This window comes from Babylonia areolata, chromosome 26 (genome assembly GCF_041734735.1).
Source record: "Babylonia areolata isolate BAREFJ2019XMU chromosome 26, ASM4173473v1, whole genome shotgun sequence".
NCBI lineage: Eukaryota > Metazoa > Mollusca > Gastropoda > Neogastropoda > Buccinidae > Babylonia > Babylonia areolata.
Window position 1 is genome coordinate 36,297,035 of NC_134901.1, and position 21,587 is coordinate 36,318,621.

A 21,587-nucleotide genomic window follows, 5' to 3' on the forward strand; every position below is an offset into this window, starting at 1 on the left:
GTTGCTGCTCTAATGTAGTGCGCCCAGCGCACCGTCTGCTGAGTACCTTACTGACAACGTTACTTGCGCTTCTGCAGAACGGCGGCTAGACATCTGTCATAAACTGCCAAGTTTAGCAAGGAGGAGCGATGACCAAAAACTATCGTCAGAGACACAAAAATTAACAAATCAAGCGGCATTTAACAACAGCCTGATAATGGTGCTGTATGTGTCTGCAGTGTATGCATAATGTGTGTGTCTGTCTGTTTGTCTGTCCACCTGTGCGAGCACGTGTGTGTGTGTGTGTGTGCGAGCACTGGCGTATGCGTACGTGCCTGGGTGTGCACAAATTGAAGCTTTTATGTGTGAATCGGAATCAGTTTTAATGGTCAATGAAATCTTAACAAGGTTTGTAACACACACAAACTCTCTCTCTCTCTCTCGCTCTCTCTCTCTCACACACACACACACACACACACACACACACACACAACAACAAAAAAACGTCGATAAACAAAACAAAACGGAACAAGAAATTTGAGTCTCCCTGGGCGATGATGACGTTTCTGACAGAAGTTGTGAACAAAACGTTCTTCAGAACATGCACACCTGGTTGTCTTCAAGTATGAACTGACTTTATTTCGTCGCTCAGAAAATACTTTTGTTTAATTTTGTTTATCAGATATTCTCTATTTCTTTACATTGTTGACAGTTGTCTAAGAAATTATGTGTGTGGGATGCACATTACGTGAAGACTGTGTGTGTGCCCGTGTGTGTGGTGGTGGGGGGAGGGAGAGAGAGGGTGGCGCCTGGGTGTGTGTGGTGGAGATAAGAGGTGGCACGTGCAATATGAATATTCATTTCTGCTGTTGACAGTGCGTGTGGGATGGGCGTGGGGGTGGTGTGACGGGGGGCCAGGGGTGCAAGTGTCCGTTTGGTTTCTGGCGTCAATTTGTCCGAATCACGGAAGTGGCGAGAATCAGGGGGAATTCTCTGAGCAGATTTGACTTGGCATCTTCTCTCATTCCGAGCCCTTCAAGTTGGGCACACCCAAACCTTATCCGGTGGGTATTCGGTAGTGTTCGTTCTGATTCAACACACGCACAGGACTGACACCATTTCTTCCTATGTCTTCTGACCAGACCGCAGTAATTGCTTATTCGCAGAGCCTGTCTGAATGAATGAACGTTTGGCGTGGCATGATCGTGTGTCCCTCCGTCAACACACTCACTCACTCACTCACTCATTCACTCACACGCGCGCGCGCGCACACACACACACACACACACCCCACCCCACCCCACCCCCTCCCCTTCAGTTTTGGGCCCTTGTCCAAGTTGACGCCATTGGTCTGGTCCGAAAGGCACTGCCGCGGAAGATGAGGCGATGGACCCAGTGTTTACCAGAGTTCAGATTTCGAGGCCCCGTCTCGGAATGGTGTTGTGCCCTGCGTACAGGTGCTCGTCTTCGTTCTTTCCTCAATCCAACCAGGTGTACCTTGCCTCGACTGGGGGAAGGTTACAGCGGAGGAAGGAGAATAATAGGCCCCGCCTTCCCTGTGCCGAGTCCTAGACGCAGTGAATATGAATTCGCTTTCCCGGTTGGTGTGAACGTCTAGAATAGAATAGACAAGAATATGTCTTTATTACCAAGTGTACCGGGGTCACAAGGAATATTGTGGGGAGGGGGGGGATAGTACATACCAAGATACGAACATAAATCGAAAATCATACACAAACACAGATACAGTAGAAATTAGGATGCATACAAGTGCATATCACTCTAAAAACTTGTCCATACACACTCTCTCTCTCTCTCTCTCTCTCTCTCTCTCTCTCTCTCTCTCTCTCTCTCTCTCTCTCTCTCTCTCTCTCACTCACTCACTCACTCTATGGGTCTATGTCACTTGCAAAATATATTGCAGAAGCGAATAACATGCGACGAAAAAAAACTCAACAATAATAAAATAGTATCAGGTGTTGCTCATTGTGAAAAGTGAAATCTGTGTTGTCATTCTCATATGGAAAATATTTATGTTATACATTTATATATGTTTTTCTTTTTATTTCTCACTACATGCCATTACTTTGAATGGATGGTCGAACTGCACTTTGTTGCACAGATTGATTGATTTCGTTTTGGCTTTGGTTTTCATCAATATTATTACTATTGATGCATGTTGTTATTTGTATTATGAACCCCCATGTCATTAGGGCTGTAAAGCTATTGACATTAAAGTGTTCAGTGTTCTATGGGTCTATGGGACCTTTAACAGAAGTAGAATGAGGATTGAAACTTGAGGTGATTGTGACACAGTGCGTAACATGTGACAGTTTTCTGTATTTCGTGTTGGTGGGAAGGGTAAGGATATGAAAGAAGCCATGAAGCTCTGATTAGGTCTGGAATTACATGGCAGGACTGTATCCCACACCGTATGTCATATACCTGCGACAACTAGGCCCGAAAGATGCCGTCACCTGCAGTGTTGATCAGCAGCGCTCTCGAAGTCACTTCTTGACTATCTGTTTCTTCATACAAAAACCCACAACGTACATTGCTCAGATCAGAGGAGCTTGTGGCATTTCATTTTCTGTCACTCCATACATAAGCCCACAGCGTACCGTGCTCAGAGGAGCTCATGACCGATCAATCGTGTCGCATTTCATTTTTCTACTAAGGCTCGAACCCAATCCTCAGAATCGTCTTTCCATGACGTTAATCACTGATCCATGGAGGGTGGTGGTTTGGAGTTCGTTTTGTTGACAGTTTGTCTTGACGGTTTTTCTTTTTCTTGCGTGGCATGTTGCGTTGATGACTGGGGAGAATGTATGGAAGGGAAAACGAGCTTTGGATCTGTCAGACATCGGGATCAAGCAATCTGTCTCTGTCAAGCATCTGTCCCTGATCGTGTTTGTTAAGACTGGAACACCTTGGTGGATAATGGACAGGAAAGCCCCCTCACTCCGCCCCCCAGGCCCCCCCCCCCCCCCCGCCCCCGCCCACACCCCATCCCTCCCTCACTCCCATAGTTCTATCTGGCAACCGTTGCCATTAATCGTCTCGGAAATATATCATTTTTCATTTGACGTGAACGTATCACAGAAACTAATGAAAGCGTTCTCGTATGGAGTTTGGTTATTTTTCAGGACAAAATAGAAAAAGTCACCATGCCGATCGCAATTTAAAATGCACTCAGCGACATCGATTTTTTTTCCAGGCGGGCGGGCAGAGAGATAGATAACAGCTTGGGGTTTATCTTTAATTAACAAATGGGGCCAGCTGCCAGAATGAATTGACCAAAGCGCTCTCAGGCGCACGTGATTACCGCCCAAAGCAGACAGTTGTCGCACAGGTTGGGACTGGAGACAAAGGACACTGTGGAGAGAGCAGGGATGAAGAGGAGGGGAGAGAGGAGGTAGGCGGGTGGGGGTGATAGCGGTAAGGAGAGCACGCACCTGGGTTTTACTTTGATGAAAGGTTCATTAATTTCCCACCTTTCCACTCCACGCCACCCTTTTCTCCGGCCCGTCCATCCTGGCTGACTTTCCACCCTTTCTTACTGACACTTATTGGATGGTCTCCACCCTTTCTTACTGACACTTATTGGATGGTCTCCAGTCTTTCTTACTGACACTTATTGGATGGTCTCCACCCTTTCTTACTAACACTTATTGGATGGTCTCCAGTCTTTCTTACTAACACTTATTGGATGGTCTCCACACTTTCTTACTAACACTTATTGGATGGTCTCCAATCTTTCTTACTGGCACTCATTGGATGGTCTGCAGTTTTTCTGCTGATAGTTACTGGATGGCCTCGAGTCTTTCTGCTGATAGTTAAAAGACGATGTCCAGGTTTTCTGCTGACAGTGACAATATTGCGCACTTACTGGCTTACATTGTAGTCCACTGTTCCGTGCTGTGGACCTGATAAATTGGGCATAGAGTTGCATGCCTTCTGTTGCAGTGGGAACTCTCCCCACACATGCTGCAGTCTGTCTCATATGGCGAGATTTTCCTCAGCTACAACCAGTCACAATGTTCCTGTTCGTCCCAGTGTGGGGGAATTTTTACTCTCACCACATCGCTGTTTTGTGTGTGTTTCTGTCCCACTTGGGGAGACCTGCACTCACGGCAGACAGCCCATCACAATTTTCTGGTTTGTTATTCATCCGTGACAAAAGAAATATTCACTCTGCATAAGTAATAAATCCAAGAACAGTTTGACGCTGCGTTAAAGTGGTTCTTGTGTTGCCCTGGCCACGGTGGAGTGCAGAAACTGCGTGTGTGTGTGTGTGTGCGCGCGCCTCTGCCTGTCTGTCTGCATGCGTCTGGGTGTGTTGTTTTTCTCTGTATTTATACGTGTGTGTGTGTGTGGTTTAGATTGTTTTGATCTTATGAATTAGTTCCTAATTGGGTTAGATATTGCAGTTGCATTAAACTTGCTTTGAACTCTTCGTATTCCCACACTTTTTAATGACACACAGGTTTAATTTTCCGTGCACATTTTGTTTCTGAAAACATCGTCACAAGAATGCAAACTAAACAATCAAAGCTCAAAGCGTTGACTTTGAGATAATAAAACACTTGTCATTCTTTTGCTGATTCTCAACAAGATCATCAGTAAACCCGTCAATAAACCATCCTTCAGCTGAAGGGTGTAATTCGAACTATCCGTGCCATCATATTAAACAACGATTTCGTTGTTTATTTTCTCCTTTGTTTACAAGCAAACTAACACCAGTTTTAATGAGAATATGCAAAAATTGTAAATAAACAAATTTGTCAAATTTCAGTCGAGTAGTTGCAAAACTGACCGAGTAATGAAGATTTTAAACGAAAGTGTGGGTAATTTTTCACCCACGAAGTACGGCGAAGGTTAGATTAATTCAATCAACTGATGGAGAATTCTCTGGGGGTCGGACTGGGTGGCTTTTTCGTGTAATCAGTTTCTCACGTTTAATCAGGGAAAGAGGGCCCGGTTGGTGAGTGATGATGAGTGAGGAATGTCCACTCATCACCCTTGATGGGAGCAACAAGCGGGTGGTTCACTTTCAATCCGAGGGTCCCGAGTTCGAATCTCGGTCGCGGTGTCTTGGGTGGAGATTATTGAACATGACAAAAGTACGAAACAGGACCACAAAAGTTAAGTCTCTCACTTTGAGGAAAGGAATGTTTATATAATTCTTAATCTGATTCTTGTCGGGTTTATAAGTAAAATGAACAATCACTCAACTGAAAACGCAGAAATGGTTGTAGCGCTGAAGGGTGTCACTTGAATTGTTCCGTGCTGTCTCGTTAATTCAGCTGTAAGACTATAGTTTTTCATACATGAACCTACGGTATTGGTGTTCTTTTTTGTGTGTTCAAGTTTTTTTATTTCTTTGTTTTTGTTTTTTTATGAGGTTTTTGGGGAGACGGGTGTGTGTGTGTGGTGGGGGGGGGGGGTTCTTGTTGTACTTTGTTGTCCATGTGTGGTGAAGAGAGATTATGTGGGAAGCGCGCATGTGTGTGTGTGTGTGTGTGTGTACGCGCGCGCCTGCTTGTTTTCGTGTCTTGTATTGACGGTGGGGGGGGGGGGGGGGGGGACTGTTCACTGATCGAGGTATTGTGCCAGCGAATTATATTTATCTTTTCCTTTGTGTGTTTCCACCACCCCACCCATTGTCTGTGTCCTCCAGGTAGCAGTATAGATGGTCAGGGCATCACAATCCACCAATATGGTAGAAGACGTCATGTAAGGTCAGAAAGATGACGTAAAAAATAGCATTACGTCACCTGTTATAAGTGTAGTCTTTGACCGAGCTGCCGGGTGGCAGCGAAAATTCAGATTTTTAGTTTTTGTTTAGCAAAATAGGTGTTGGTTTTTAACTTTGTTATATATATATATATATATATATATATATATTGTGACAATGTTCGAACACCTCCCGAAAAGAAAGTCGTCTTTCGTAACACTAACCACTTCTTATCGGTGGAGGCTGCTGATTTTGAGTTCATTTTGTGGACAGTATACCCTTAAAGAGTTCTTTTCCTTCTTATTTCGTTTTGCATACATTTCCATGGATGATATATTGGAGGGGAGCATGCTTCGATGCTGGTCATTTCGTGTTGAAACCATTCGTCTGTCTAGCGTCTTCCGTCTCATTTCCATCGCAGCCATATGATAGATGAGTGAGTGAAGGAGAAAGATTTGGGAGTTTGTTTTATCGTTATTTTCTCTCTGTCCCCCCCCCCCTCTCTCTCTCTCCTCCCTCTCTCTCTCTCTCTCTCTCTCTCTCTCTCTCTCCACCCCTCTTTTTCTGTCTCTGTCTCTGTTTCTGACTCACTGTCTGTCTGTATCTCTCTCTCACACACTCTCTCTCTCTCTCTCTCTCTCTCTCTCTCTCTCTCTCTCTCTCTCTCGACCCCTCCCAACCAACCTTCTGTCTCTCTATGTATCTCAGTCTCTCTTTGTCTCTGTCTCTCTCTTTCTCTGCTTGTCTCTCTCCCTCTCTCTCTCCCTCCCTCCCTCTCTTTCCACCCCTCCCAAGCAACTCTGTCTCTCTCTCTCTCTCTCTCTCTCTCTCTCTCTCTCTCTCTGTGTGTGTGTGTGTGTGTGTGTAATGTTTCTGCCTGCTGTCAATCAGTTTGCATTAATCATCAGAACACATGCACTGGGCAAACTCTGATCAATTTCTTTAGACATTAACGTCTCACAGAAACTTTTTCTTTTTTTTAATGTTCCTATTTGGAAATCGATTTTTCTACTTACTGAAATAAAAGACACCCACCCCCCCGGGGAACCAACCCCCCCAACCCGATAAAGAAAGTAAACGCCGCCCATACGACCCACAGTTTAAAGTGTCCTCAGTGACGTCGGCTTTGTCTGGAACGGCCAAAGTGAACGCCTTGACAGGAAGTTGTTTGTTTTTGTTTTTAACAAATGGGAGGCGGCTGCCAAGATTAATGGACCTAGGCGTCCACAGCCACTACACGTGATAACCGCCCACAGAAGTGAAGCAGTCGTCTGGTGGAGACATGACACTACTGTGAGGGAGACAGGGAGAGAGAGGTAGGGGGAAGGGAGACAGGGGGGGGGGGGGAGTTGAGGGGTCAAGGAGACGGTGCGATCGTGATTGCTTTTTTGGTGTGTGTGTGTGTGTGTCCTTTATGTGTGTGTGTGTGTGCCTCTTTGTGTATGTGTGTCTGTGTGCGTGTGTGTGGTAAAAAGTAAATGTTGATTAATTTCCTCTTTCTTCCCTCTTTTAACCACTCACCCCTGACCTCCAAATCCTTTTCACACTCGTCGCCCTTCCAGCCAGCCAGTCGCCCTGAGCGCATTTTTCAGTCTCCTTGATTCTGTCTGTGAGACTATTCTTTCTGTGACGATCGATTTTCTACCCACTTCCCACCGCGACAATTAACTTCCGCTATTAACTTCGGGTGATTTCCACCCTTCTGTTTCAATTTTAGGGTGTTTTTCTTCTCCCATTTTTTTCTGTTAAGTTTCGGGGTGGTCTCCACAAATTTCTGCTGATCATTGTAGAATGATTTCCACTCTTTCAGATGAAAATTATTGGGTGATTTCCACTCTTTCAACTAATGAACATGGTGATTTCGACATTTCTACTGACCATTATAGTTTGATTTCCACCCTTCCTATTGACCACTGTAGGGTATTTCAGCTCTTTCTAATGACAATTAGTGATTTCCATTCTTTCTGTTATTGTTACTGGGTGATTTCTACAGTTTCTGCTGACAATTGTAAGGTGATTTCCATTCTTTCTACTGACAAATAAAGAGTGATTGTCACTCTTTCTGTTGACAATATAATGTGATTTCTACATTTTCTACTGACAGGGGTGATTTCCAGTCTTTCTGCTGACGATTATAGGGTGACAGGGTGGTTTCCATATTTCTGTTATTGGGTGATTTCTACATTTTCTGCTGACAATTTTGTGGTGATTTCCGCTATTTCTACTGACAATTATAGGCTGATTTCAACTATTTCTACCGAAAATTATAGGGTGATTCACGCTGTTTTTACCGATCATTATATAGTATTTTCTACATTTTCCGCTGACAACGATAGGATGATTTTAACTTTTTCTGCTAACAGTTATAGGTTGATTTCTATTATTCTTCAGGTATTTTCTGTATAGCCGTACTGTCAGTTTTATGCGGTAGTTATGGAAAATATCATAGGCGCGAATGACGTGGAACACTGACGCATAACATGGCCATACTTATTATTTTATGCGGTAATAATGCCTGGCATCACAGACGTAAATCATAAGGTAAAGATGACACACACCATAGTCACACGTTCTGTCTCTGACAAGCTGTCACCCGCATGGTCAGCCCGGCATTAAACGTAAATGAATAACCAGTCAAAGGCGGAGACTGTTGTCAGAACCTGCTCCAGTTTTAACGTGGAACCCACACACCAAAGACAATGCGAACCGTGTTCACTATACCTTTGTAATAAGCTTCTTTTCAACCTGAAATCTTGCGACAGGTGATACAGAAAGAAAAGGACTAAGACATGGAGGACGATAGAAAGAAAGGAAATAAACAAAGAAGAAAGAAAAAATACATGAAATACAGTAAAAGAAAAGAAATAACATCCGAGTGACAGGAGCTAAGAAAAGAAAAGAAAAGGAAGCCCATTTTCCAGCAAGTCTGCGGAGACTTGACAAGGTAGATTTTTTAAAAAGCAGCGAATAAAACCTTTAGACCAGACAAAAGACTTAAAACAAGAACATGAACAAAATCCTCAGACGAGACAGAAGGCATAAAACAATATGAAAAAAAAAAAGATTTACTATAAAATGAAAAAAAATCTTGGTGGACAGCTTACAGGGAACTGTATAATTCCCTTGGGATCCCACCACATCCTCCTTTTTGGCATCCCCTCAAAAGAAGAACAATTTACGAATTCTGAGCAGTTCTAAAGAGGGGTCATTGATTTTTGTCAGGCCAGCCTGGACACGTGTTTCGGAAAGAAAGGAAGGAAGAGACAAACAAAAAAAGGAGGAAAAGATAGAAAAGACAGAAAGTCGGGCAGCGAGAGAGGAAGACAGTTAAAAAAAAAAGGGGGGGGGAGAACGAGACACAGACATGAAAAAGAAAAGGACACAGAAATAAAGAAACGAAGAAAGACGGAAAGAAAGCTAAAGAAAAGAAAGAAGAAAGGAACCAGAGATAGAAAGGAAGAAATAAAGAAGGAAAGGAGCGATAAGGGGAGAAAGGAAGAACAGAAACAAACAGAAAAGAAGGGGTAAACACAGAAATAAACAAAAGCGAACACACAGACAAATAAAGGTGAACACAGAGAGGGAGAGAGGGAAATAAACAAAGGTGAACACACACACACACACACACACACACACACACACACACACACACAGAGAGAGAGGGAGGGAGGGAAATAAACAAAGGTGAACACACACACCGAGAGAGAAATAAACAAAGGTGAACACACACACACACACAGAAATAAACAAAGGTGAACTCTCTCACACACACACACACACACACACATAAATAAACAAAAGTGAACACACACGGAAATAAACAAAGGCGAACACAGTCATAAACAAAGGTACACACACACACACACACACAGAGTAATAAACAAAGGTGAACACAGAAATAAACAAGGGCGAACACAGACATAAACAAAGGTGAACACACACAGAAAGAAACAAAGGTGAACACACACAGACATAAACAAAGGTAAAACACAGACATAAACAAAGGTGAACACACACAGAAAGAAACAAAGGAAAAACTCAGAAAGAAACAAAGGTACACACACACAGAAAGAAACAAAAGCGAACACAGAAAGAAACAAAGGTAAAACACAAGACATAAACAAAGGTGAACACACACAGAAAGAAACAAAGGAAAAACTCAGAAAGAAACAAAGGTAAAACACAGAAAGAAACAAAAGTAGACACGGAAATAAACAAAGGTGAACACAGAAAGAAACAAAAGTAGTCACGGAAAGAAACAAAAGTAGACACGGAAAGAAACAAAGGTGAACACAGAAAGAAACAAAGGTAAAACACAGAAACAAACAAAGGCGAACACAGAAACAAACAAAGGCAGAAAGAAACAGATGGAAAGAGAGCTAGGAGACGTTCAGTTCATTTCAGTGTTCAATTCGGTTAGGTTCGGTTCCGTTCAGTTTAGTTCAGTTCAGTGTTCGGTTCAGTTCAGTTCAGGGTTCGGTTCAGTCTTCAGTTCAGTTCGGTTTCTCAAGAACGCGTCACTGCGTTCGGTTAAGTCCATAATTATCATACACGCTACATCACATCTGCTAAGCAGATGCATGACCAGCAGCGTAACCCAACGGACTTAGTCAGGCCTTGAGGGAAAATGAAAAGAAATGAAGTAAAATAAGATACAAAAGTAAATACATGGACAAGTAATTGGGTGACGTCAAATGCTTATTGGTACAGTGGAACCTAGAGGTATGATATCTGTGTGAACAATATGTGTGTAGATTGAATGATGACGATGGTGGTGGTGTGTGTGTTGGGGGCGGGGGCCGGAGGGGCGATTGAATGCCCATGATAGTGGTGTGTGTGTGTGTGTAAACTGAATGATGATGGTGGTGGTTGTGGGGTGAGGGGGTGGATGTGTGGGTATCTAAAATGAATGTTGATGACGGTGGTGTGTGTAAACTGAATGCTGATGGTGATGTTGGTGCAGGTTTTGGCATCATCACCATCATCTTCTTCTTCTTCTTCTGTCCTTTTGTTTAATAACCGTCGGGGCATCGCTGATGACCATTTCTTTCTATTTCTGTATGTTCCTCGTCTCTAAAGGCGTGGCTCAGTTTCAGGCCTGTCTGTTCTGGTATGATTATTGTCCCTCTTCCCATCTCTGTTTTCTGTCTGCCTCTCCTCCTTCCTTGCACTGTGCTTTGCAGGACTGTCTTGTCAAGCCCTGCTGACAGTGAGACATATCCATACCGCTTCAGTTTACGTTTCGACACTGTGGTTAGATCTTGATTTGATTTGATATGGATTCTTTTATAGCGCCTATCCACCAAGCTCTAAGCACTTTACAAACTCTGGGTCATTTACACGACAGGCTGCCTACCTGGGTAGAGCCGACTGACGGCTGCCATGGGACGCTCATCATTCGTTTCATGTGTCATGCAATCAGATTTCAGGCACGAACAAATACACACTCATACAGACACGTGACATTTTACGTGTATGACAATTTCATTTATTTACCCTGCCGTGTTGTTTGCCATACTCCGTTTTCGGGGGGTGCATGCTGGGTATGTTCTTGTTTCCATAACCCACCGAACGCTGACATGGATTACAGGATCTTTAACGTGCGTATTTGATCTTCTGAATGCGTATACATACGGAAGAGGTTCAGGCACAAGCAGGTCTGTGCATGTGTTGACCTGGGAGATCGGAAAAATCTCCACCCTTTACCCACCAAGCACTGTTACTCAGATTCGAACCCGGGACCCCCAGATTGACAGTCCAATGCTATAAGCACTCAGTTATTGCGCCCGTCAGATCTTCACAGGATCCGATGTTTGCCTGAATGCTTCTCACTTCTTCGTATTTGTTCTGGTCTTTGATGGAGATGCGGAGAAGTGTTAGGAAGCGTCTCACCTCTGTGTCCTGTGCCCTCTTCTCCATGTCAGTTGTCAAAGTCTTTGACTCACAGGCACACAGGAATGTTGAGATAATCTAAGAGCGCGTCAGCCTGATCTTTGAGCTGAGTGCGATGTTCTTATTGCTCCCAAAATGTTCTTCAGGTTTGTGTCAGTGTTGTTGTTGTTGGTGCAGTCCTGGACAGTACTTCAGGCTTTGCTTCCCACCAGGTACTTCAGAACTGAGGACTGTTTCAAGTTTCTCGACGTGGATTTTTTGTATGTCAGCACTGATGCTGTTGGTGTTGTTGGTCATCAAACTTGGGTCTTCTCTGCAATGATTTTCATGTAGTTGACTGCAGAGGTCTTGCCTAGGCGTTCCACCAATCTCAACAACTCTTCTTTCTTTCTCTGCCAGACCGTCGATGTCGTCGGCAAAACGAAAGTTGATCACAGTCGCAGACAATCACGTGGGACACATATTGTGATATCATTGTCGTCGTGGGCTTGAGGCAAGACAGACCTTGGCCGAAGCAACAAGATGGAGAAAAGGATGACGGATGAATAAAGCGGACCGAACCGCAGTGGGCAGGAGAGGTGAAGATATGGCTGGGGGAGGGGTTGGGGAGACGAAAGGAATAGAAAAAATCAATTTGACGGGCGCAGAAATATGTTAGTATGATGATAATAATCGTGAAAAGAAGAATTGACAATATTACTTTGACAAGCGCAGAAATATTATGATAATAATGATGATAATAATAATAACAGCAATGGACATTTGTATGGTGTCTTCCAACGCTCGTGGCGTTTTACAAAGACTGCAGAACGTGATACCAAACATATAATGATATGGTGAGGTGTAGTCCATAAATGGAGATGATAAGTAACAACATATCACGCACACACGCACGCGCGCTCGCATACATGCGCGCGCACACACACACACACACACACACACACACACACACACACACACCTTCCCCCCACACACACAGACCCACAAGCACGCATGCTTGCATACACACACTCACACACACACACACACACACACTCTCTCTCTCTCTCTCTCTCTCTCTCTCTCTCTCTCCAGATAGAAACAGCACTTTTATCAAAATTGTAGGAAGTGTCTGCGTGACTGTGTTTCTTTCTGTGTGTGTGTGTGCGCGCGCGCGCGTGGATATGTGTATGTGACAGAGAGCGAGAGATATAGAGAGACAGACAGACAGACACCGAGAGACAGAGAGAGGGTGTGGGGGAGTGCGTGGGGCGAAGAAGAAGAAGAAGGGATGGGGAAAAAAAAGGGTGTGCTCATACATATTCATCACTTCGGCCCGTCCATCGTTTGGCTCAGGCCATATCTGTACTGGTGATTTCACTGTCCGCTGTCCGTGTTGATTTTACTTTCCGTGTCCGCCCTATGCTGCACAGTGCGGAAAGAGAGCCTGGTTTCTCCTGATATCTGCACACGTTGTGTCAGCAACTTCTGGTCTGGCACCCAGGCATTTGGGCGAGAGAGAGAGAAAAAAAAGTTAATGAAAAAGTATCTTATAAAGCACAAGTTAATGAAAAAGTATCTTATAAAGCACACTGACGTGAGAAGTGATGGATCATGAGCCCGCCATACAGTTTTGCGTGAAAAGAAATGTTACAGCAAGCAAAAATACTGTTTTCAAGTCTTCTGATTGGTGATGTATCTGTGTGTGTGTGTGTGTGTGACATCACAGACGTGACTAACAGCATGCGACAGCATAGCAGCTTCCGTCTCCATTGCTGGAGAAGTAAACTTCGTTCAAATATTTGCTTAAGTTGCAATGAAGATGTTGTATTAAAGCACACTCCTTCCTTGTTCATCCCCGGCACTTGTCATCACTGCGAATACTGCAGCACACTGAAATGTTTGAAGTATTTGGCTTCCGGTCTTTGCCAGTTGGGTAACATTGTTCTTAAAGCGGCATATTCCGTGGAAAGTTTTACCTCATAATATTTTTTATCATGATTATCATCATCATCATAATGCTAATGCTAATAATAACAATGCTAATGATCATAATCATCATGATGATGATGATAATAATAGGAGGAGGATAATAATAGTAGTAGTAGTAATCATAATAATAATGTTAATAATGATGATGATGCCGATTGACGCCCACACCTCCCAGGCCGGGAGCATGTTGCCTTTACAAGTTATACATACGTAAACACACACGCATCAAGTACATCGTGCTTGCACCCTCAGACACACAACCAGACACACCTCCACCACCACCGCCACCCCCCTAACCCCCCCCCCCCCCCCCCCCCACACACACACACTCACTCACTCACTCACTCACTCTGTGCACAAAAAACTGTTAGGCTGTGAAACAAGAAATCAGAAGAATGTCAAGACCAGTTGCCCATTTTCTGTAACGCTGTCTGCCTGTTTCATGTGTCAGTGACGGTAGGTTCTTTCCAGGGGGGCATTCAGTACTCTTCCACCTTCATCCAGTGTCTGACATGATGAAGACACAGTTTCTTCCAAACTAGCGCTGGGCTATTTATGCTCGAATTCATCGCAGTAAATTACTTTGCATTACAAGCACGCTGGGCAATGGACAGGGCAAGACCGGAAGCTATAATATGATGTCAACAGCATGCACACGTGAATGCCTCTTTCCGTAAACGAAGCCACATGACTTACAGAGCCAGACTTCCCCAGATTGTTTCGCGTCCATAAACATGGATCAGAAAATCGATTATTTTCATTACAGATTATGACGGGCGGTGGACGTACGCTGATGACAACGACGAATGATGATGATGTACACACGAAAAAGAAGCTCATCATCATCAGAAAAAGGAAGAAGAGGTAGTGGAGTTGGTGGCTAAAGTTCATACGGCTTCAAGGACATGCGCGATAACAAGACATCCTGATAAATGAATAACATTATCATAGTTCAGAGGTCAGCGAACGACACTGGCGATGTTCGTGTTAACGCGGACGACACTGGTGGTGAATTCAATGCACACGGTGTTGCTAGAGTCACATACGTGTGCACAGACACTCTTTTACTGTGGGACGGGTGTCTTTGCAGACAGATGTTGCAAGTAGGCATGTGCATGAGTTTGTGTGTGCGTGCGTATGCGCTTATGTGTATACGGCGTAGATGACTGAAATCCTGCGTTGTTTGTGTCTTTCAATGACTGGATTTCAATTCATGTTTGCTGTTTTTGACGGGCGCAACAGCCGAATGGTTAAAGTGTTGGACTTTCAATCTGAGGGTCCCGGGTTCGAATCTCGGTGACGGCGCCTGGTGGGTAAAGGGTGGAGATTTTTACGATATCCCAGGTCAGCATATGTGCAGACCTGCCAGTGCCTGAACATCCTTCGTGTGTATACGCAAGCAGATCAAATACGCATATAAAAGATCCTGTAATCCATGTCAGCGTTCGGTGGGTTATGGAAATAAGAACATGCCCAGCATGCACACCCCCGAAAGCGGAGTGTGGCTGCCCACATGGCCGGTTAAAAACGGTCATACACATAAAAGCCCACTCGCGTATATACGAGTGAACGTGGGATTTGCAGCCCACGAACGCAGAAGAAGAAGAAATTTGCTCTTTTATGTACGAGCAGTTCGCCTGTTACCCATTCGCCCATTCCCAGTCCGCCCGTCACTGATTTGGTCATTCCGATATTCCGTTTATTCCTATTCTCCAATGTTCTCGATTAGACATTTTGTTTATGCGCAAGGTTGTCAATGTCCAGTCCGATATGTGTATTCCCATTCGCCAATGTTCTCGAAAAGACATTCGTTTACGCGCAAGGTTGTCAGTGTCCAGTCTCCGGTCATCTGTCATTCTTTTGACCAACCTCCCAGTGCCCCACTTGATGCTCAGATTATTCCCTGATGATTTAACTGTCCGTGCACTGAAACTAGAGACCAGTCCAACGGTTCACTTCCATGGGATCCATCATTAGCGATGAAGGAACGAAACCAGAGATCTTCTCAATGGCAGCAAAGACAGCATCAGCGCTGTTCCAGACTAAAGACCTTCAGACATCTCTTGAGACAAAAAAACAACACTGGGATGGCCACGGAACAAGATCCTATGGCCATGCCAGAACAGTCCTGCAAGACATCTGTTGCTCTTAGATATTTTGAAACATGAAGTAAATTGTGCTAAATCACAAACACACATTCTGTTCGGTTTATGTCTGGGTGACAGCATATCCATAAAAGTATGACACATCTTAGATAATCAACAACAGAAAAGAAAAGAAACCTGAAATGAATGGTGATAAAAATGCATAAACACACTTTCTATTCGATTTATGTCTGTGTTGCAAGTTGATTGCATATGACGCATCTTAGATATTTTGTTAACATGAAATAAATGGTCAAACACATTCTATCCAATCTGTGTCTGTGTGGCAGCTTATGCCTAAGAGGTAATTGCATATGACGCATCTTAGATAATTTTTCAAAGGAACATGTAATAAATGGTGATAAAAACGCACAATGATATTATATTCGATTTATGTCTGTGTCAGTGTGTGGCAGCGTATGCCTAAAAGTTAATTGTAAATGACGCATCTCAAATGATTAAAGAAACGTGAAATAAATGGTGATAAAAATGCATAAACACACATTCTATTCGGTTTATGTATGTGTGGCAGCATATGCCAAAATGTTAATTGTATATGACTCATCTTCCTCCTCCTTCGCAATATTACTATTACTATTATTATCATCATCATTGTTGTTGTTGTTGTTACCATTACCATCGATATCATTATCAGGTCCAACGCTCAACTTATATCACAGATCGACATAAGTTTACCTTTGGGCCAACAGCGAAGTGAGAGCTGTATGATCAATGGTTTCTCCACTGTAGTGGAAAATCATTTACAGCTCAGTCTTTTGTGAAGGACTATGACTCTGAAGTTACGAGGCGAAATTGCACTGGCCATTAATGCTGCAGCCTTGGGGGCTAGTTGGCCTTTTAGAGACCATTCTAACGCCGAATGTCCAGAAACCCTCCTGGCCGAGAGAGTGGGGAGGTAACTATGGCAAGACATTCTTCACAATAATCCAATTCTATCCTAAATAGCTGGGACAGCGGTTGCCTCCTCTGCTGTTCTGATGGTCATAGTCGGATACGACTGTCATACAGTAGTAGCAGTAATAGTAGAATTATTATCATTGTTGTTGTTACTAGTAGAAGCAGAAGCATCATTATTGTTATTGTGGTTGATCATCATTATTATTACAGTAATGATAGAAGTCGTAGAAGCAGTAGTAGTAGTTGTTGTATAATCATTATTATTGTTGTTATTATTATTAGTGTCATTATCATCATTATTATCATCATAATTATTATTTTCATCATATCATCATCATTTCAAACGATTTGAAATGGAAGAAAAATATGGAAAAAATTGTTAAGAAAGCACAACAGCGCCTGTACTTTCTTCGGCGCCTCAAAAAGTTCGAAATTAAAAAAGAAATCATGGTTAATTTCTACCGAGCAGTCATTGAAAGCGTGTTAACTTTCGCTATTACTGTTTAGTACGGAAACATTTCCAAGGCAGAAGTCGCAGCCCTGAACAGAATCGTAAGAACTGCCACCAAGATTACCGGGGCTGATTGCCTTCTCTAGACAACATGATAATTTTTATATCAAAAGCGGCTACTCAAAAAAGCAAAATCAATCAGCCAGGACGAATCACATCCAGCTTTTGGGATTTTCGAAATTACTCCCCTCTGGTCGTCGGTACAGAACTATATGGACGAAAACAATCGTTTCGCCAATAGCTTTTTACCCAAAACAGTTAGTGCCCTGTCTCTCGAACAAATCCAGTATGATTAAAGAGTTGTGCAATCAACACCACTTACCTGAAGATCTAGTCATTAGCCCTATCCACATGTGATATGCATCTTATGTTAAAGTGTGTGTGTGTGTGCGCGCGCGCAAGTTCTCACACTGATATGCACATGTATGTGTCCTGAATTCAACTGTATCTGTGTTTGTATATGAATTTTTTTTTTTTTTATGTTTGTACCCTTTATATACTATCCCCCCAATATTCCTTGTGACCCCGGTACACTTGGTAATAAAGACATATTCTATTCTATTCTATTCTATCATCATCATCATAACCATTATCACCACCACCACCTTCACAATGACTGCAGGTGATCCGGATGCTGGTGGTGGTGGTGGTGGCCTTTGCCACCCTGTGGATGCCCTACCGGGTGATGGTGGTCTACAACTCCTTCGCTCGCCACAAGTGGCTGGATCCCTGGTTCCTCATGCTCTGCCGCACCCTCATCTACATCAACTGCGCCATCAACCCCATCCTCTACAACCTCATGTCGCTCAAGTTCCGCCGGGCTTTCAAGAGCCTCCTCTGCTGTGGTGAGTCTGATGTTTTGGGGGAGGGGGTTGGGGGGACAAGAGGGGGAGGGGAATATTTGTTCGTTTCTGGGTTTTGTGGCGTCTGTTGTTTTGTTGTCGTTTGTTTCTGTTGTTTTTATTTGTTTGTTTGATTTTGTTTTGTTTCGTTGTTGTTTGTACTTTTTTGTTGTTGGTTTTGTTGGGGGTTTTTTTGTTTGTTTGTTTTGGTTTGGTTTTTTTGTTTGTTTGTGTGTTTTGTTGTTGTTTTGGGGAGGTGGGAAGGGAGTGGTGGGGTGCAGTTAAGGGGGAGGGTGGATGGAGTGATCAGGACCTTTGAAGACCTCCTCTGCTGTGGTGAGGTTGTGTGTGTGTGCGCGTGCGTACGTACGTGTGTGCATGTATGCATGTGTCTGTGTGCATACGTGTGTGTATGTGTGCGTTGATTTGTTTTTGTTTTTTTTAGAGGGGGTGGGGTGGAGTGAGAGGGGAAGGGGGTTGAGTGGTCTGGGCTTTCTCTATTGCGGTGAGATTTGTGTGTGTGTTTGTTTTGGTTTTGTTTTGTTTGATTTGTTTGTGGTTTGTTGTGTGTGTGAGGGGGGGGGTTGTTTTTTTGTTGTTGTTGTTTTAGAGTGGCTGCTGTGGAATGGGTTGTGGTCGAGGGAGGGACGCAGGAGTGGGGAGAGAGAGAAAGGATCAGAACCTTCAAGAGCCTCCTGTGCTGCGGCGAGGGGATTTTTTGTTTGTTTTATTTTGTTTTGTTTTTTATAGGGGAGTGCGTAAGATGGGGTGGGACAGGGTGTTGTGTGTGAGGGGTGGGACAGGGTGTTGTGTGTGAGGGTTGGCCGAGGGTAGGTAGCAGGCGCGAGTGGGAGGGACTCGGCTTTTGTGAGTTTGGGGGAGAAGCGGGAGAGGGTGTTGGTTGAAGGATAACGAGGAAGGGGTGGGGGGTGACAGGAGGGTGGGTGTGCTTGTGGAAGGGTTATTGTGTCTGATAGCAGGGGTGAAAAAAAGATTGAGCGTGTGTGTAGCATCGCAAAGAGATGCTTGAATGGTTAGCCGGTTGTATGGTTCATTTATTTGTTATATCTATGTATATAGCCTGTTCGTTCAAGCTGGTAAAATTAAACTCCAAACAAATCAAAATAAGATGTATACTTTTGCCATAATATTTGGTACAACAAAGAGCGGTAAGCAGACCCAGACATAGGGAGAGAAAAAGCAAGAGAGAGGAACAGTGTGCCGGTGCTTTCTTGAATTTATAATACATACGTGTATTGTGTGCGCATGCGTACGCATCATGCTAACGTGTGTGAAGAGGGGAGGGGGAGGAGGGTATGCGCGCGTGACATGCGTGCACGAGAGAGAAAAAAAGTTTATGCGCGATTTCGTCAGCGTTCAGTCTCCGATCATCTGTCATTTCCATGGACCATCTTTTCATATTCCACACTTGACGCTTTTATTCCCTGATGGTACAAGTTTCCATGGACTGGAACTAGGAACTATCAGTTCGCTTGCCTGAGATTCATCATTCGTAATGAAGGATCTAAACCAGAAGTCATCTCAAGGGTAGCGAAGACACCAGGACTGTCCAGAATAAAGATATGCAAACAGTTGACAAAAAGCAACAACGGTGGTACGGCCATGAAACAAGACCCAACGGCCTTGCTAAAAGAATCCTCCAGGAGAAGGAAGAGAGTAGAAAGAAAAGAAGTTGAATGACTGCATTGCAGAATGAACGGTAAAACAATCAGTTGAGACCCAGGCTTTGACACACAACCGACAGAGGTGAAGGAATCTGGTGAACATTTCGCACCCCTAATGACTCTTTCATATAATCAAGGGAGAAGAAAAAGATTCTATGAATCTGAGATTGGCAACAATGCGGTGAATTATGATTGATTGTAATGTCGCAAAAAATGCTCGGAATCGGCAGAATGTATTTGATTGGTATTGTGAAGATTGATACCATTCTCCGGCACAACTTCTAGCCTTCCAGACTTGGAATCAAACCAGTCCATCAGCTCAGATCAGATCAGATATCCCTCGCAAGCAGCTGATGAATAACACCGTATCACTCCTAAATACATCCGGTTATTTCTGTATGATTAATACGATGAATGATGATGTATCGCTACTAAATACATTCCGTTATTCCTATATGATTGAGATGATGAATAATGCTGTATCACTTCTAATCACATTCCGTTATTTCTATACGATTGATACAATGAATGATGCTATGTCACTCCTGAATACATTCCGTTATTCCTTTCTGATTGATTTGCGATTTTTTTTTTCTTCGTTGTCTTTTCATTCATGATTCTCTCTCTCTCTCTCTCTCTCTCTCTCTCTCTCTCTCTCTCTCTCTCTCTCTCTCTCTCTCTCTCTCTCTCTCTCTCCGTGGTCAGTTCCCTTCATGACATTTACCTCACTGAAATGGAAACGTCATTGGCAAGCAGATTTAGCGTAAGCCAATCGGCGACAGAGAAGGAGGAGGCACGTGACGAACCGGAAGTGGAAGACGAGTGATGGTTGATGGTGGCGGACGGGTGGTGATATGGGAGGGGGGGGGACACCAGATTGTGATGCAGTCTGAGAGGAGGAGAGATCGTCGCCCCTTCCATCAATGTCGTCTGCTGAGTCCCGCAGAAAATGATGTCTTGTCCGCTTCTTGCTGGTCAGTGATGGCCATCTTGCTGGGGGGTGGGGGTGGGGGGGTCTTTTTTTTCTTTCTTTCTTTCTTTTACATCGTTTGTTTGCTCTCCTCCATTTCGTCTGATCTGTTCAAACATTTATATCTGTCGTCCCAAAAGTTTTGACGTCTGACGTCTGTCATCCCAAAAATTCTGACGTTGTTTCAAACGTTTAGACATCTGACATCTGTCGTTTCAAATGTTCAGACGTCTTTCGTCTCAAAAGTTTAGACATGACGTCTGTTGTTTCAAATGATTAGACGTCTGGCGTCTCAAAAGTTTATACGTCTGACGTCTGGCGTCTCAAAAGTTTAGACGTATGTCATTCCAAAAGTTTAGACGTCTGAGATATGTCGTCCCAAATGTGTAGGCGCCTGGTGTCCCAAAACCTAAGACTTCTGACATTTTTCATCCCAAAACTTAAGACGTCTGCAGTCTGATGTCCCAAAACTTCTGTCGTCTGTCATCCCAAAACTCCGAACGACTGGCAGGATTAACATCACACGCTGTCTGTCGGGCGCTAGTTGGTACAATCAGTCACAGCCTCTTCGATTACTTCCCTTGTCTGCGCCGGAGAAGAATGACAGGCGTCCTTCCTACCTAATTGTCTCTGACTTGACCAAAGTTGTATATTTTTTTTAATGATTAGCTCCGTTTTAGGGCAGTGAAGTGATAGATTGGCAGACATGTCAGATGGTTCGTACTGAACCGAGAGAAAGAGATAGGTAGGCAGGGATGGGAGATGGGGGGTTTCGGGGGGGGGGGGGGTGCAGAGAGAGAGTCAGCTGATACTGGTTTATTGTGCAGACCACTGACCAATAATAGCTCGCATGAGAATTTTTTTTTTAAATTAACACTAGAAGTTGTGCTCTCGGTGTCAAGGCAACACCACACTTTTTTCTGTCTGTTGTGTTCAGT

At 43.8% G+C, this 21,587-nt stretch overlaps 1 protein-coding gene across 1 annotated transcript in view; it reads left to right on the forward strand.

Annotated features, from left to right (window-relative positions):
- LOC143300305 (thyrotropin-releasing hormone receptor-like) overlaps positions 1-21,587 on the forward strand; it is an 89,669-nt gene that overhangs the window by 61,085 nt on the left and 6,997 nt on the right. Inside the window, exon 3 of the mRNA XM_076613902.1 lies at positions 17,775-17,997. Coding sequence (XP_076470017.1) covers positions 17,775-17,997 — 223 coding nt within the window. The remainder of the gene's footprint in view (positions 1-17,774; positions 17,998-21,587) is intronic.